At 31.4% G+C, this 15262-nt stretch overlaps 2 protein-coding genes across 5 annotated transcripts; one reads left to right on the top strand and one right to left on the bottom strand.

Annotated features, from left to right (window-relative positions):
• Positions 1-109: 109 nt before the first annotated feature.
• Positions 110-12710, bottom strand: hay (ATP-dependent DNA helicase hay). Of its 2 annotated transcripts, none has more exons than XM_074134696.1 (18): positions 12571-12710; positions 12097-12393; positions 11942-12016; positions 11100-11233; positions 9750-9860; positions 9431-9580; positions 9035-9193; positions 8526-8687; positions 8029-8126; positions 7841-7947; positions 6554-6676; positions 5649-5822; positions 4338-4466; positions 3858-3997; positions 2829-2993; positions 2553-2739; positions 1572-1720; positions 110-456 (listed from the first exon to the last, which is right to left on the bottom strand). In XM_074134696.1, exons 2-18 carry the CDS (start codon positions 12149-12151, stop codon positions 211-213), a joined length of 2364 nt encoding a protein of 787 aa, XP_073990797.1. In that variant the 5' UTR covers positions 12152-12393; positions 12571-12710; the 3' UTR covers positions 110-210. The 2 variants fall into 2 exon arrangements, with proteins under 2 accessions (XP_073990797.1, XP_073990806.1); XM_074134705.1 differs by having other exon boundaries at positions 12673-12693.
• On the top strand, positions 12673-14942 carry LOC141457587 (alpha-ketoglutarate-dependent dioxygenase alkB homolog 6). 3 transcript variants are annotated; one of them, XM_074134796.1, is made up of 6 exons: positions 12673-12811; positions 13216-13336; positions 13840-14016; positions 14305-14415; positions 14491-14589; positions 14658-14942. In XM_074134796.1, the coding sequence occupies exons 2-6, from the start codon at positions 13307-13309 to the stop codon at positions 14919-14921; spliced, it is 681 nt and encodes a 226-aa protein (XP_073990897.1). In that variant the 5' UTR covers positions 12673-12811; positions 13216-13306; the 3' UTR covers positions 14922-14942. The 3 variants fall into 3 exon arrangements, with proteins under 3 accessions (XP_073990897.1, XP_073990888.1, XP_073990878.1); XM_074134787.1 differs by having other exon boundaries at positions 12726-12859; XM_074134777.1 differs by having other exon boundaries at positions 12740-13071.
• The last annotated feature ends 320 nt before the right edge of the window (positions 14943-15262 follow it).

The raw sequence follows: 15262 nt of genomic DNA, 5'->3' as shown, positions 1-15262 counted from the left end.
AAATGAACAGTATTTTCCAATGAAAATTGAGACAAGAAAAAAAATTCATTATTACATTTAGTAAATAAAAATGGAATCACGATAAGGTTATAGACTGAAACAGATAATCTTAATGTAGATTTCTTTTTATATTTACATTACTTTCCAAAAACTAAAATACATCACCCAAGCATGTAATGAAAATGAAATTAATAATTACTTTAATTAATATTAAGTTCTAAATTTCTTGAATAAAGGATGTTTAATAGAGGAATTTGATTTTTTGTATTCCATATAAACAGCATCATCAGCTCCAGACATTGATCCTATAGAGCCTTGGGCTCTGCGTACACCTCCCCACTGCTTTGGACCTTCACCTGGAACCTTCTCTTCATCTGCATCAACCTCAGAAGCAGCTAATACTTGTTGAAGAAGGGCACCCTGTTCATCACGATCCGAATACATAATATCTGGATCCTAAAAAAGTAGTATGTTAGAACAAGAATACAAATTCGGTAACGCAATCCAAAACACTTAATCTAAGTGAAAACTCAATTTAAAATCGAATTGAAATCAAAAGTTCCAATCAGTATTTACTAACTGCTGAGAATAAGTTCCGCGATAACGACAGATTATTTGTATCAAACTAATTCACTAAAAGGGACAAAGAAAAAATAAAATTTTATAACTTATAATAGAAACTTGAAAAGAAAATGATGCTATTACATACACAAAAATAAAATACACATTAAAATCTCTATAATTAATAATTTCTGTAAAAACAAAAGTAATGTTATTCACTAAGAAACGAAAAAAGTGATAATATTTCATCAACAATTACATTTTTTAATGAAACTGAATCAGAAACTGTACTTTTGATCAAAACTGAGTTGAAACAAATTTTTCGCCAGACATCAGTTGAAATTCAAACAAAATGGGACATTCATTCAGAAAATTATACAAATGCATATGGCACATTATTCTTTGTCATTGCTATGTGCATTTTGTACATAATATACCTTTCAGATCAGTTAGTTTTAAATGAGAGACGTTTATGCATACACTGAGCTTACCACTCCGTCTCTAACAATGTCCTATAAAGAACGAAATGCTCAAAGTTCACGGTGCGATTCCTTTCAATCTTTTGCCTCAGCATCGAAAATTTGGACTCTACATATTAACTATTGGAAAAAAATTAAGACTAATTTTAGAGAATGTTAAAACATTCTTTGAATCGAAATTTGTTTTTGCTTGCATTTCACAAGCTACAATTTTAGAGAGGCGATTATTATCAGTGAAAGACAAAATCTTTACACAGAATTTAAAATGAGGGAGAGAAATGTAGACATTATCTAATTGAACAAGTTGAAACTTTTACCAATTTGTCAAAATAAATATTAAAAGAATGGGTGACCAACTAATTTCATGTTTAAATTAGGCGCACACCACAATTTTGTAGATGACATACTTTAAAAAAGGACTGGAATTCACTGATTCAGATCCTGACCACAAGTCAAAAAATAATATGTACCATTAAAATTAATTATGACCGACCTCAAACCTCACATCAAAATAAAAAAGTAAAAACTGACCTCATCAAGACCGGCAAGTTTTGTGATCACTTTGTAGCTGTATCCTTGGTTAATCAAAAATCTTTGTCTTTTTCTTGAGTATGCCATTTCTATTGTATCTTGAGAGACAAGTGTGTAAAAAAAAGCATTGTATTCTTCAGCTACAGCTCCTGCAAAGAAAAAAGTTCAGTTTCTTGAATGGTTCAGAGTTTCAAGGCAATTCTGTTAATGTAAACTAAAAAATGACGACAAAAATAAGGAATCAGAAAGGATGGAATACTGGATGTACTGTGATTGACTCATTAGACGGATATCCAAGGTAGAATATCTAGAAGAAGCCTCTAAAGCTCAAGGTCCGGTGATATACTAATTGTCTACAAATAGAACACCGTCAATGGACTATGTGTGGTGCACTGAAATGGATTCGAACTCCAATCCTTATCGAACCTTATCTCTAGACTTTCAACATGAACACATCCAAATAACAATGTTCCGCATTGATTTGTAGTCGTTTTTTGGTATGCAAACAAATCATTTTCAATCGAATTCTCCCGTTACTTACTGACAAGACATTCTATTACTCTTCAGTAGCAGTTACACTGGTTTGCCAGCCATTCTCTGTGAGGCTGGCGGCAGTGTATTACCCTCCTAAAGAGTGATTAAATCTCCAGAATTTAAAAGAAATGTTACTTCTCTAGGTGTCAGAGTAAAGAGGTCGTCAGAAAAAGCGTAAGCTTTAGAACTGCTCTTGAAGAGAAAAATAAAATTTAAAGCTTGTTGAAGATGCTTTGTCTCTTTGAAACTGACACCTCTTTAGAAACAAGCTGCATCTAAAGTAATGAAGAATAGAAACTATTTCACCTTACTGAAAATGAAGCTCATAGGTTTTTCGTCTTTTTGGAAGTGAAATTGTTGGTCTTAGGTTTACGTTATACATAACCGACAGATAATCACTCATTTTTTAAATTTAATTAAACCGTTAAATAGTTTTAATAATCTTACCTTTCTTTGCTCTGAGAATTCGCCCAAGTCTCTGGGCTTCCTGTCTTCGTGAACCTCCATGCGATGAAATTTGAATTAACACATTTGCTTCAGGTAAATCAAATGAAGTATCCGCTACTTTGCTAACAAAAATAGTGTTCACTTTTGGATTGAATTTGAAATTTTGCAAAATCTGAATACGTTCGTTCTATAATTTAAAAAACAAATTAATTCGTCAAAGTTAAATATTTCTAATTTCCATTAAATACAATTCACTAACAACTAGACATTACTTACCTGTAAAGTTGGTCCGTAAATGAAAGGTTTGTTCATTTTAATAGCGTAGTGACGGAGGGCAAAAACGTTGTCAGAAAAAACTATCGTTTTATCACCTCTTCTTTCATGGTACTTGATAAGAAACTGGGTCGCTCGAAATTTGTTTGGATTCATGACATATAGTAACTGTTGAACAAATAGTAACATGTTTTAATAATGTGTAAAATGAATATTCTCTCTGGACAGTCTCTTTGATGGTAAGTTAATATTATGTTCACTGTCTGTGTATTAACCAAACAGTAACTGTTGCTCTTTATTATTCTTTATCTTTATTTTCGAGAACGAAATTGCGGGGAGTTTAAAAATATTCAAGTAAAAGTGGTACCTTTAAAACTAACAGCTAGCCATAAAAAATTATAAAACTGCATATAGCGCCAAAATGGCACTTTAGGAGAGACAATCTTAGAAAAGTGGAAAATTCATTCAGTAAGGTACCGACTGTCAATTTTCTTCAAACTCAACAAATTTATTGCAGTTTTATAATGCACAACCAACTCAGGTTATTCATTATACAGAAATTGTTTATTTACGGAAAGGCTAGCGACCAGAATGACCGTTAAACGATTTTTTTAGGGAAAATGTTTGCGATAGAAGTTGTAGACTACCATGAGTACAAAGTGTTCATATAGTTTATAATTTTAAAGAAAATCAGGTAGCTATTTTCAAGAAAATCTCAAAAAGGTGAAAAATCTATTCAGTAAAGAGATTACTTCCGGCAGATAGATTCTGAACTCTAGGTTGCATTCAAATCCCTGGTAGGCTTATTCTAAAGTTTCAGCTCTTTTCGATTTTTAGTTTTTGAGATATTTTCTACACTCACTCACACAAATCATTTTAGAAAAGCTACTTCTTCGGACTTAAAAATACCTCAAATTGGATATTTCAAGTAAAAACTCTTAATCGAAAATTTGACATGACAGAAATGCTTTTCTTACTTAGTTAAGAGAAAAAAAATGTTCGAGATTGTACCCGTTCAATAACACAACTTACTAATTTTTTGGACGTTTTGCAGCTGAGATATTCTCGGTAGAATTCTGGAGTCATCGGACACCAAACCTCAGCACACTGTACTCGAGCAATGAATCCTCGCGACTGAAGCTCTAACCAATTGGCTTCGTAGAGCTTAGGCCCTGAAATGAATAATCTCATTTTCAATAAAATAATCTTAATAATAAGGAGTAACTTAAAGATTTTTCTTTCCTTTTTTTTTTTATCTTTCAATTAGATTATTGAACTCTTCATATAATCATAGTGTTGATATTGTATTTTTTTTCTCTTAATACTGTACTGTCACTTAATTTACCACCACCAAATTATTAGCTACAAATAATCTTACATTCGAGGTTCAAGGCAAAAGTACGATCTAGTAAATTACTTTTAAGGTAATTATTTATAACAAAGAAAAATAAATAAAAAAATATTTAACGCAAGAATTTAACAAAACATTAAATCATGAAAAATTATACCAACCGATGAGGAAGTTAAGATCTGCAATCTTGTCATCTTCCCTAAGAAGAGTTGCCGTAAGTCCTAGCTTACAATGTGATTGCACTATAGTTAAGACTCGACGAAACATCTTAGCCGGAATTGTGTGCACTTCTGAAGCAGTTAAATAATATAAATGATATAACTGATATACTTGGAAATTTCCAATGAATTCAAAATAATAATAAAAACCAACTATTTATAATCTGTTTCGCTTAAAAGAAAGGAGAGTTTTGTTCCTTAATTAAGAATCTAGCGAATTCACAGATCTTCATAAACTTGAAGTAAATTTAAAATAGATGAAATTCCGATTCCGATCAGAACAATAAATAAAACTAGCACTTAGAAGAATAAACTATGTAAGGTGGATTACAAAAATCTAACCAGCTACCAAGTAAAAGTAATAAATTTAAAGATAGACATGGACCATGGTAAAAGAAAGGAAGAAGGAGATTTTTTAACAGAAAAAAACAAATTAATATATCTTTCTCTAAAATGGCTCAATCGATTTTCTTTAAACTTAGTATACTAATTGTAAACGTAGAGATCTTTAACTTATATTTAAAACATTTTCTGAAGAAAATTCATTTAAGTGGATTCTAGTTGCAAGAGAAGAGGCAAGGTTTCCTCCAACAAGCTATTTCAGAGTAATGCACCATCTAATTAAATAGATAAAAATTAATGTGTAAGAGCAATTTCAAATCTAAAGCAAATCAGTTGATTGGTAGTGGCATTTTTCTTAATACTTTTAGCGATTTACTCGCTGATAAAATTCAGACAGTAGGTCTACATTTATTTGTGATATTTTTCATATAAACTTTAATCAAGTGGGCTTTTAAGGGAAAGTGAAATAAAAGGGCCATCCAGAATATCGAACATTTCTAACACTTGATGATATTTAATTACAAAATATTTAACATGAACTCTTAGAAGAATAACAATCCACCGGAAGTTCAACTGAACAGAGTACATGTTTCAATTTTCCTATAATTTTCTAAATATGAACTCGGACATATGATATGCCTATCACTTAAATCCCCATCTTTTACTAAGGAATAGTGATTTTAATAGAGTCCCGGAGGACCTGAACTTGACAATTCCTTCAACAGTACCATTACATCATAGTGAACAAAGGTATAAATACTGATATGTACATCTGTTTAAATTCAAGATGACTTTTTAGTACGAATTCAATAACCTTATGTAATATTGTAAATTATGCTAAGAGAAAAGCTTGTCGGTATTCATATAAGATTTTTAAATTTTCAAAATAATCGTCGCTCATTAAAGTCATACCATCTAACACCATTATACCCCATTCTTGAGTCTGTAACCATTTCATAGTTTGTTCAGCTTCCCAGGATCTTTTCTGTGTATGTGTAATCATTGAGTATGTAGTTATTAAAATGCCACAACCCATGGGTTTGTCCTTTGCATCTGAAGTAAATCGACATATCATGCTATCGTCAGCTGCACATAACAAAATTTAATATATAACATGTGTAACAATAAATTGAGATGTAATATAATAAAGTAAAAAGTACAAATCAAATCTGCAAAATCTTCAGAAACAGAAAATTCAAATAAAATGCAATTTCCATTAAACAAAATGTTTCAAAATTAAAGTGTCATTAGATAAATCATTCCATATTAGATCATCAGAAAAAAAAAATGATGGATCTGTTATCAAGATGATAATAATAATATAAAATAAATCTACTTTTTTAAATGCATTTTCTCTTTATAAATGCAAATATTTTTCCTTACTTTCTCTACGTGAGAAATCGCTTCAAATTATTGGAACAGATTTTTAATCGCAAATAATTAATTTAAAATGAATGAATCAATTCCACTCACATTCCCCTTAACAACTGCATACTCTCCTCTGTTTTGATGAGTATGATAGAGGGAGAGAAAAAACAAAATATCTCTATAACGAAATGCAGTACAAAACGCCAAAGAAAGTCTGAAAATCTCTGACAAAATTTACAAACTTTAATTTTCAATCTCAGAGTTCAATTTTCCGATCGCAACTTGGTACATGCAGACCAGTTTTTAACTGGCCTTCTGCAAAAATTTAATTAAAATTTAATAATTTATTTTTTTTTAATAATTTAAAAATTTAATTTAATTATTCGTTCTAAGGACAAAGAAAAGAAAAAAACAAAAAAAAACAGAGTACTACAATACTTGGTAGTTACCTGTCGACCACATTTTAAACTGCTGTTTCCACTGCTCCACTGAAACTCCTGAGTTGCATAATACTAAGGCTCTTTTCCTGACAGTGCAACATGCAGTTACTCCTACTAAAGATTTACCAGCACCTTAAAAGCGAAATCACAAGATCTTTTTAAATTTTAGTTGCTTATTATTGGAATTTTATACTAGCAGCCTGTTTGTATGGTGCAATGAGCACTTTTCTTACAATACTGATACATTCTTTAACCTGAAGAAGAGCCAACTGACAATAAGCATGAGCTATTCACAATAAGTAGCCTTTTCTCGTTAAAGCGGACTTGGAACGGCATTTGATCTCCCTAGAGAGACTTTGTAAATGTGGTTGTGGAAGAGGGGGGTTATACTCTGTCAGAAAGAAGGTTATTTAGGATTCATAGAGAGATCATGGTCATCCCAATACGACAGTTCTTCTCTTCCTAGGAATACCCTGGAAAGTTGGGTGTTTACTAAACGTTAGGGTAGGGAAATTAGAAGATAGGTCTATCGCCAAGAAGTGGTTATCCCAATTTCGGAGATTTCCTAACGGAGCCTAGGCGGTCTCCAGAGTTGGATGGTGTATACCCTGCTTACGAGTATATCTCACTCTACATTTAGATATAGAGAAAAAAAAGTGGGACACCTAAGACATTACAAGTGACTACTGAAACTTAGAAACTGAAATTTAGAGTACTGGGTGAATTAATTCATTACTAGAGGTGCTGTAGGTAGGGATACTATTTAAAATTAGTATTGCAAAATACCCCCACTCACACGGAAAAAAAATCGTGGAAGGAAGCGGATATCTAAATGTTTTTTTTTAATTCTAAATTTCTTGTATTAGTGTATAAAATAAAATCCAAGGACGTAGCGAGAAATCGAAAAACTTGTTTTGTGATTAACCACTTTTCTAAAAAATGCAATATTTCTTAGTAGCACTGAAGTGTGTTTGTGTTTTGATGTGCTTACAGTGTGAACCATTTTTAAATTTAAATAATTTTTAATGTAAATTTATTAAATTTAACCTTGTATAAAAGCTATTTTGTTTCTGCATTAAGTAGCAGCAGGAACGTTAAAAATTTATCAGTCAATGTTTCCCATAGAACGGACTCTTAGGTACTACAACATCAGAGTTTCGTTTACTCCTCTTTAGTGAAACCTGTGTGTTGCATGAAAACTGTACAGATGCGTCAGAAAATATTACTTTCCGTTTAACTTTTCTAAACTTCATGAATTATCATTTTCTCAAGAAATTATTATATAAACAGGCTCACCACACGGTAAAACGATCACGCCCGATCTTGCTCTTCCATTACCAAACATTTTTCTTAAACTTTTTTCTTGATAAGGTCTCAGAACAGCTGAAGGTTTCAAATCAATACTGTACAAAAAAAAATAATAATAGTAATAAAATAAATCAAATTATTTCTTAAATTTTTTACTGTTCAAATTAATTATTTACTTAATATCTTGATTAACAGTATCATTTCGGAAATCGTATTCTGCTAATAAAGGGTACTCCAATTCAATACAGCGCTTTTGTATAACTTCAATTTTCTCCTAAAAAATAAATAAATGAAAAGTTAATCAAGTAAAGTTTTCTTTGTAAATAAAAGTTTTGTTCTAACTGCACAGCATTTCGATCATAGATTTAAAGGTATAATCTGATTAAAGAAAATGTTTTACTTCAAAGTTTTTTTGAAATCAATCACTCTTGTTGTTCTAAGTTTGGGACACCATCATGAGCTGTTTAGGATTGTGGATTATGTAAGTGAACTGTAAAGTAGGCGTTCATCGCGTCTCTGCGCAATAATAACAAACATAACTCTCTCTAAAGAGCTCTAGACGAAAGTCACTAATTGAACCAAAATCCTTAGCAAATTAATCATTATTATTAATTTTACAATTCAAACATCTCCTTACAATTTAGGTGCAGTCTATTAAGAAACCAGTTATAACCTGATTAACTTCGAATGACACAGTATTGGTATTAGTCTCTTCTTCGTCTTCTTCATCTGCTTTGTCCATTTTTGAATAGAAATCAGTAATATCTTCTGGAACGGTGGTCTCTTCACTTAATTGCACTTCTCCTGTCTCTCCAACTGAACTTTTGGTATTAAACTGGAAGAGGATATTACAAGGTATATACAAAACACACACAATTATATATATATAATCTACTTGTGAATATTCAATGATTTAATTAATATCGTTCTGGCAACGATTTCGAACCGAAATCTGCTTTAAGGAAAAATGTAATTTATTTACTTCTTTAAAATGAAGAAATACAATTTAGAAAACTTTTGAAATTACGCAGTTTTAGGAAAAAGAAAATTTTGTTTTAAAAATAATTTAATGTATAATTGTTGATTTTTTTAATAGACTTTAAAGAATGAAATTTTGCTGAGATTGAAAATTCTATTCCGTTTTGAGATCCAAGATTAAGACGTAAATTAAAATAGACGAACCTGAGGTACTCCTCTTTTTGTTTCAACATTCGTGATAAGTGTATCAACATCTCTACGCAATCTACATTCTTGTATTACTGGATCTTTAAGAAGTTTCTGAAGTACTTCGGGAAAAGGTGATTCAATGAAATATTTGTTGTGCTTTAGAACTAACTTCACCTACAATTAACAAATCATTCAAATACATTCTTGTATTATAAGTGTTGTTGGGAAGGCAGATGTGAAAATGGCATCTCTCATTTACTTAACGTCTATCAGCTATCAGTTCTATCTTTACCTAGTCATTATTTGATTAATAAAGTGACAAACTAGGCTATAGCCTAAAAACTTTCAATCTACCTCAGATACTGTTGTCACTGAGTGTAGTAAATTAAATATTTAAAACTAAACTTTTACCTTGCCATAAGAAAGAGTACAAAGCTTAATGAACTCAATAATTCCTTCAGGAATGGACGTTTTGCTCAATCTTCTAAGGTATTCTATTATATCATTTGTTTCAAGACCTACACTTACAGCTGCATAAAGAGAGTAAGCCGTCAATTTATACTGGAAAAATTACTCATTTTACTTATATTTTCAAATATGATACATAAATATTATATTTAAACATGATCAATTTATTTATAAAAATTTCATAATTTTATCCACATTAAGGTGAATTCAAAGGTATAATCCAATAAATTCTTAACATCAAATATTGAAAAAAAAATCAAACCTCTTGTATGTGTTCAGGTCGGCAAACCGGTTCAGATATTGCTATTAGGAAATCATGAGCATGTTTGTATACAGGAGAAAATGATTCCAGAAATATGTGTCCATTAGGGGCCTAAAAAAAAAATTACTTTTCATGAAAAATGCAATTGTGACTTTTCTATTAAATTTAAAGTTGAGTAAATAGTACTACTAAAGATCAAAACAATTCATTTAAACACTCTAAATGTTAAGAAAAATATTGCGTTCATGTCAAATTTTGTATTTCAAGTTTTAACCAGAAATATCCATTTTAAGATTTCCTGAAACTTATATTTCAATTTGGTCCCTATAGATTACCTTCTGTAACTTATAGGTCAAAAGCCCTCAATCGGAGGTAGCATATTAAGGACTGAATTGTCCATTTTTGAGATTATATTAAAACTTCTACATGCTTCAAAAAATTATAATTCACTACCTGCAATAATTACTAACTTAACTTAATATTACACGAAGTTTAGTGTACGTTTTAAAGGAAGATGGCAGATGACAAAATAAAAGATAACAAAGAAAATTAGAACTGTTGAAAAAATGTCAATTTAACAAAAAAAAAATTATCAAGCGTATGTCAATAGTCTGTCTCCAACAATCGCTAGACCAGGAGGCACAGGGAGATAATCACGTCCGTCACAATCTTTCCAAAATTTATTAGCAAAATAATAATTAAAATTTATGAATTAATTCATGTTTTTTTATAACTTAATATGAAACTCCATTTTTGTATTAATTTCACGTTACTATTTTGTTATTCCTTCAAGAGAGAAGTGACTTAGCCAAATCAGCAAAGATTGTACGTCTTCAGCTCAAACCCGAATTGCATTTAGCTGCCTTCCCCAATGCTCAGTCAATCCATTTGGGTCTGTAGTTGAATAAATTCTGAATATAAACACTAAAGATCCATAGAATCTCTTAGGTCGCTAAGGATATAAGGCTCTAGCAAAGATGTTGACGTCTTCAGCTCAAACCCAAATTGCATTTAGCTGCCTTCCCCAATGCTCAGTCAATTACTAAGGACCTCGAGAGACAGGAATCCCTTTCAAGGTAAACATTTCGCCAACAATCTCGTGAATATATTTCTACTCATTGGTTCAAGATCATTAATTAAATGTTAAGTTTTAAATTGGACTCTAGACCTACTAAATAAATTAATTTTTCTTTTAATTAAGGAATAAAATAATATTTTGACATGAGTTCGTTCCTTTCTGAAGACAATAGTCCCCTTATACTTGAGACTAAAAGCTGGCCAGCTTTGTAGTAGGGGTTTCTTAAACTTTTCATTTCACTAAATTCGTTAACTCAATGAACATTTTCTTACCACCCATAAAGGTCTAGATTCGTGATCAGCTTTCAATGTAACTTGTTTTCTATAATCCTTTGCTCCAAATTCATCCTCTTCTACACTTTGATCTGTAGATTCAACATTTTTTTTTGCAGCATCAGGGACCCCATCTAAAGAGATAAATTCTGATCAATAGCTTTTAAACCAGCATAACAAAGCTTTATGAGTACATTTATTAGATAACGAAAGATAGACACGAAAAACTTTGTATACTCGTATTTTTTGTACATAACCAAATTATTACTTTCTGTAAGAGGGAAAATGTTCGCAAACACTTATATTTGAAACTGTTCTTGGGATTAATATGTGAAATGTGCCGTAGGTATTTATTACTAAGGCCCTTGAGAGACAGGAATCCCTTTCAAGGTAAACATTTCGCCAACAAGGGAAGGGATTAGCTATGCGGTTAGCGTACTGGACTCCCACGCGGAGGTCCCGGGTTCGAATCCAGCTGCTGACCCTTAGATTTTCTCTTCCTAGAAGCTTCTTACAGCTCACTGTCCGATGATGGACATTGTTGTCTGTAACAAGAGAACACCGATCGGAGGCCGGCAGTGCACTGAAAAAAGCTCAGGGCGCCAATAACCTAAGATGTTGACGCGCCTTAAATCATAAAAAAAAAAAAAAAAAAATCGGCAACAATCTCGTGAATCTGACGCTTTATTCGCTAACAAAAGACGCGGTTTCATTGTCCTCTCATTGGGAGCAGTTGCTTATAATCGACTAAACAACTCGTTTTCAGAGAGCCAGAGGTCTCAAGCCAAATATTCTTGATAAAAACCCTAACTACAAACTTAAGAGAACATATTATTTGTAACCTTCTTCATTAACGTCCCCTATGTCTTCGTAGACATCCTCTTCTTCCTCTTTTCTTTTCTTCTTGCCTTTCCTCTCTTTAAAAAATAAAAAAATTATATGAAAAATTTCAATTCAGTAAGTCAGCAAGCTAATCTTTACTAATTCCAAATTTTACCATAGTTATCTTTTTTGGTCCTTTTTGTTCCACTCGTATAATTAACGTTTGGCATTTTTTCTACCAGTTTTTACTGGAAAATATAATAGCACGACTTGAACAACATTATAAAAAGTGATTAAATGGTCCAAGATCGTAAGCAATAATTCCAATTTATCTTCAGAATCTATCGCAGAAACAAGGAAAACTAAGAAAACATGGCTTTATTAGTTTACTTGACTCTGCCAGTACCGGAGCATTTAACATAAACTTATCCGTAAAACATTGAATAACGTATTTAACCTTCCACACCTGTAACTATGGTCATCAAAATGTTACCAACATATTTTTAACTAAAATAAAAAGTAAATTTGCTTCAAGTATTTTACTTCATAAAATTGATGAAAACAAATGTATTCCATTTTTCGAAATAAGACGATAGAAAACAAAATATTAACTGCAGTATAGCAAAAAATCAAAAGAAACAATACTTACTAATTCTGAAAGTAACAACAAAAAGTTTTGAATTCTAAACGGAATCCAAAACCCAAAACTCTAAAAAAAATTAAAAATGTCGAACACTATTGTTTAGATTACCTTTATACGAATATAATGACAAATGACTAAATTTTTTAAGATCTCTTCACTTCACAGCACTTGAGACGAAGCCGCCTCCATTCAAGTCTAATTGTGGCGTATGGCTATCACTGGCCCACAAATACGGGATTCTGATAGTGCAAGTCACTTTTTATTTGTTATACTTTACCTAGGTTATAGACCTGCAGTAGGTTTTTTAATTTGATGTTATTTTTCATCTTAATTTTCACTATTTTATTTTGCATGGGAAAAATCCATTTATCTAATGTCATTTAGAGGTGTTACTTTGTTCTGTCATTTTTAATTGTGCATCTATTTTAATGATTTTAAAGTTTGCAATTGAATAATATTAGTTCGAACTGGATTTGATGGTTTAACATTCAGATCATCTTGGTAAACGTAAGAAAAATTCTTTTTTGATCTAATAAGATTTTCAGTTCTGCAATAACATTTGCAGTAAATGTTGTAGTGTTCTGGTCTGGAAGTGTAACACAATGTTAAGTACTAAAGTTAATATTGGTTCTAGTTTGTTTTTTGTTACAGTTGTAAATCTAAGTTGCGGATTAAATGGTAAAATAATCAATAAAGAAGAAACGTCAGAAAAATATTAAACACTACTAATTAAGCTTTCGTTATGGATTTATCACAATATGAAATATCACAGGTAAATTGAGTACTGTTTATTTCAACCCAATTCCATAAATAACATTAACGGTACTTTACAGTCTTGACAAGTAGGTGTCGAAAACTGTATATTGAATTTGCCGTTTTCAAATAGTTACTAAACTGTTTAAAAATATTGCAAGGGTTTTGTTCTCATTTGAATTTTGATTATTATATCCTACTTCTCTCTAAGGGCGCGTCAACTTCTAGAGTAATTTTTAGAGCACTGCCTTTTTGAAAGAGAGTATTACTCTCCTACAGGGTAACCTGTTTCTGTAAGCTGTAAATTATAGCTACATTCTGCACATAAGAATTATGCACTTTAAATGTAAAAACATTCAATGTGCTAACACTTATCAAACGGAGCCACCAAAGGTCCCTTTGACTTTGATGATATACTCTGCAGAGTTTTCACTTCTTTACTGCTGTTATTGAATATTGCTGCTAGGATGTTGTCGTTCTCTCAAATCCGAAATCAAAATTTTATCAATATTTTATTTTTAGGCTCCTCCAAAAATACTCTATATTCCGGATTTCATAACAGAATTTGAAGAAGACTATATTATCAATAAAGTAAATAACGCACCTAAACCTAAATGGACGCAGTTACGCAATAGAAGATTGCAAAATTGGGGTGGTAGTCCCCAACCAAATGGAATGATTGTAGAAGCTATTCCTCAGGTAAATTTTTCATTCTTTTCTTTCCTAGGGTTCAGTTGAATTACGTTATGTATGTACTAGGCACCCTCCTACTTAAGACGGGGTTTGGAACTTTTACACCTTCTCTAATCGAAAGTATCGTAAGTGTAAGAATGCCTGAAGTTGTGCGACTAAGGAAATTAATTTGTTTGCAAATTATGTCCTTTAAAGGGATGTATAGTCAAGTAATTCTGGTATTTAATCATTGCGTGCATACATATATATAAATTTCTTACATAGGCCCTCTCTAAATTTTAGCTCTAATTGCAGTGGTTGCAAGTATTCATAAATAAAGTTAATGACCTAAAGTTATACGACGAAGGAAATTTGAAAGCAAATCATGTCCTTATCAACGAATATTTACCTGGACAAGGAATAATGGTATTAATAATCATTTTCTATAATTATTTCACCTGAAGTATTTGAGAGGAGTAAATCTTTTTCTTTTTTTTTTAGCCGCATGTGGATGGCCCATTGTTTTATCCTGCAATTTTAACAATCACATGTGGTTCTCATACAATATTAAACTTTCAAAAACAAATGAAAGATGACGAGGTACTAGTAGTGTGGACTAGAAATTCTCTTAAACTGAATGTTTGCATAACATATCATTCTCATTTCAGGAAGCCGCATTAGCAGAAGCAAATTCAGTGTCATTTCTTTTAGAACGGAGAAGTATGGTAGCTGTAATGGGTTCAATGTATACAGATTACTTCCATTCCATTGAGGAGAAGGTTGAAGATAAATTAGATCATTCTGTATCAAACATTAATAAAACCAAATTTAACATTGGTGACGTCCTAAAGCGCGATACTCGGATTTCTTTAACAATAAGACATGTGTTAAAAACGAGTAAAATTAAATTAAATATTTTTTTTAAGAAATAAAACTATGGTATTCTTTGGTTACCCAACCTATTCATTTGTGCTGTATTTGGTACCATGACAAATCCTTCAGAAATACATGGTTGCTAACCTCTCCTTAGTGTGAAATTCTGAAACTTTTGATTACCAGAAGTACGAATTCTCAAGGCAATTTTCCGATTTATGTAAAAAGTAAAGCATACATCAATAACTTTATATTAAACTTAAATTTGTTATAATCGAGATGAATTGTTCTCTCAGATTATGAGAAAATCTAAAATTGATCAACATTTAAGAGTATTCATTCTGTAATGTCGACATTTTTCCCCTTCTATTATTTTTAGCAGTTTATCTCCTTGCGAATT

The sequence above is a fragment of the Rhodnius prolixus genome, unplaced genomic scaffold (assembly GCF_049639745.1).
Source record: "Rhodnius prolixus isolate KJV_2025 unplaced genomic scaffold, Rpr scaffold_1, whole genome shotgun sequence".
Classification (NCBI taxonomy): Eukaryota; Metazoa; Arthropoda; class Insecta; order Hemiptera; family Reduviidae; genus Rhodnius; species Rhodnius prolixus.
The sequence above is the reverse complement of the archived record's forward strand: the minus strand, read 5'-3'. Positions and strand labels throughout refer to the sequence as shown.